General features: G+C 42.4%; 1 protein-coding gene across 1 annotated transcript in view; it reads right to left on the bottom strand.

The window, feature by feature from the left end:
* Nucleotides 1-6: 6 nt before the first annotated feature.
* Nucleotides 7-901, bottom strand: part of LOC100533292 (glutamate receptor 1) — a gene marked incomplete in the record, with an annotated part of 42,396 nt that continues 41,501 nt past the window's right edge. Inside the window, 1 exon segment of the mRNA XM_013089585.2 lies at nucleotides 7-226. Coding sequence (XP_012945039.1) covers nucleotides 149-226 — 78 coding nt within the window.

Consider the following 901-nt stretch of genomic DNA (forward strand, 5'->3'; position numbering starts at 1 on the left):
CACACACACACACACACACACACACACACACACACACACACACTGCATTGCTGTCATTGGTCATAACAGGGAGATCAACAGGAGGGGCTCAAACAGAACACAGGAGGTGCGTATGGCATGCGCACCATCATCTGGGGACAAGATCTTGTCATGTTTTGTATCGTTGTCCCCTGTCGACGTAAAACTTCTCAAAGCCGATGTATCCTGCATTGTTGTCAGAAGAGTTCTGGGGACAGACAAAACATGTTAATATAACTGTTAATGTTATTGTTATTTTTAGTTTAGTTTTAGTAGAGGTTTTACGGCGCTCGCAATTGCATAAGATCATATGAGTGCCAGGGGGTGGATGTCAACAGAGAAGTCCTTACATGGAATCAGACTTACTCTGCTTACCTCTCTAGCTTCAACAGCAGAAAGTCTGCTTCAACTATCAAGGCACCCCGGAAATAGAGGGTCACAAGAGTGTGAAGACAAACATACAAAAGGAGTAGAGGAAATGACGATAGTAAGGATTAGGAAAGAAAAAGTAGCAATTCCTTTTTGCAGTTCAGACACAGTTATGAGCATGGCATTGATGAATCAGCACATTTACAATTACAATTCTACTGTGCATAAGAACTCGAGGTGTCAATGTCTCTCATCTGGGAATGTTATTGTTGTATAGTTAAGCGCCCAGAGCCTGTGTACTTCAACCCTTTCGTTGCCCGGAAAGGGGGGGGGGGTATGTGTTGCTACTGTCAGCACTATTTTTCAGCTGAGCTTGTTATCCAGGACAGTACAGGGTGAACGCTATATTAATGTTATCGTCTTCTTCTTCTTCTTCTTCTTCTTCTTCTTCTTCTTCTTCTTCTTCTTCTTCTTCTTCTTCTTCTTCTTCTTCTTCTTCTTCTTCTTCTTCTTC

This window comes from Aplysia californica, unplaced genomic scaffold (genome assembly GCF_000002075.1).
Source record: "Aplysia californica isolate F4 #8 unplaced genomic scaffold, AplCal3.0 scaffold00991, whole genome shotgun sequence".
Lineage (NCBI taxonomy): Eukaryota > Metazoa > Mollusca > Gastropoda > Aplysiida > Aplysiidae > Aplysia > Aplysia californica.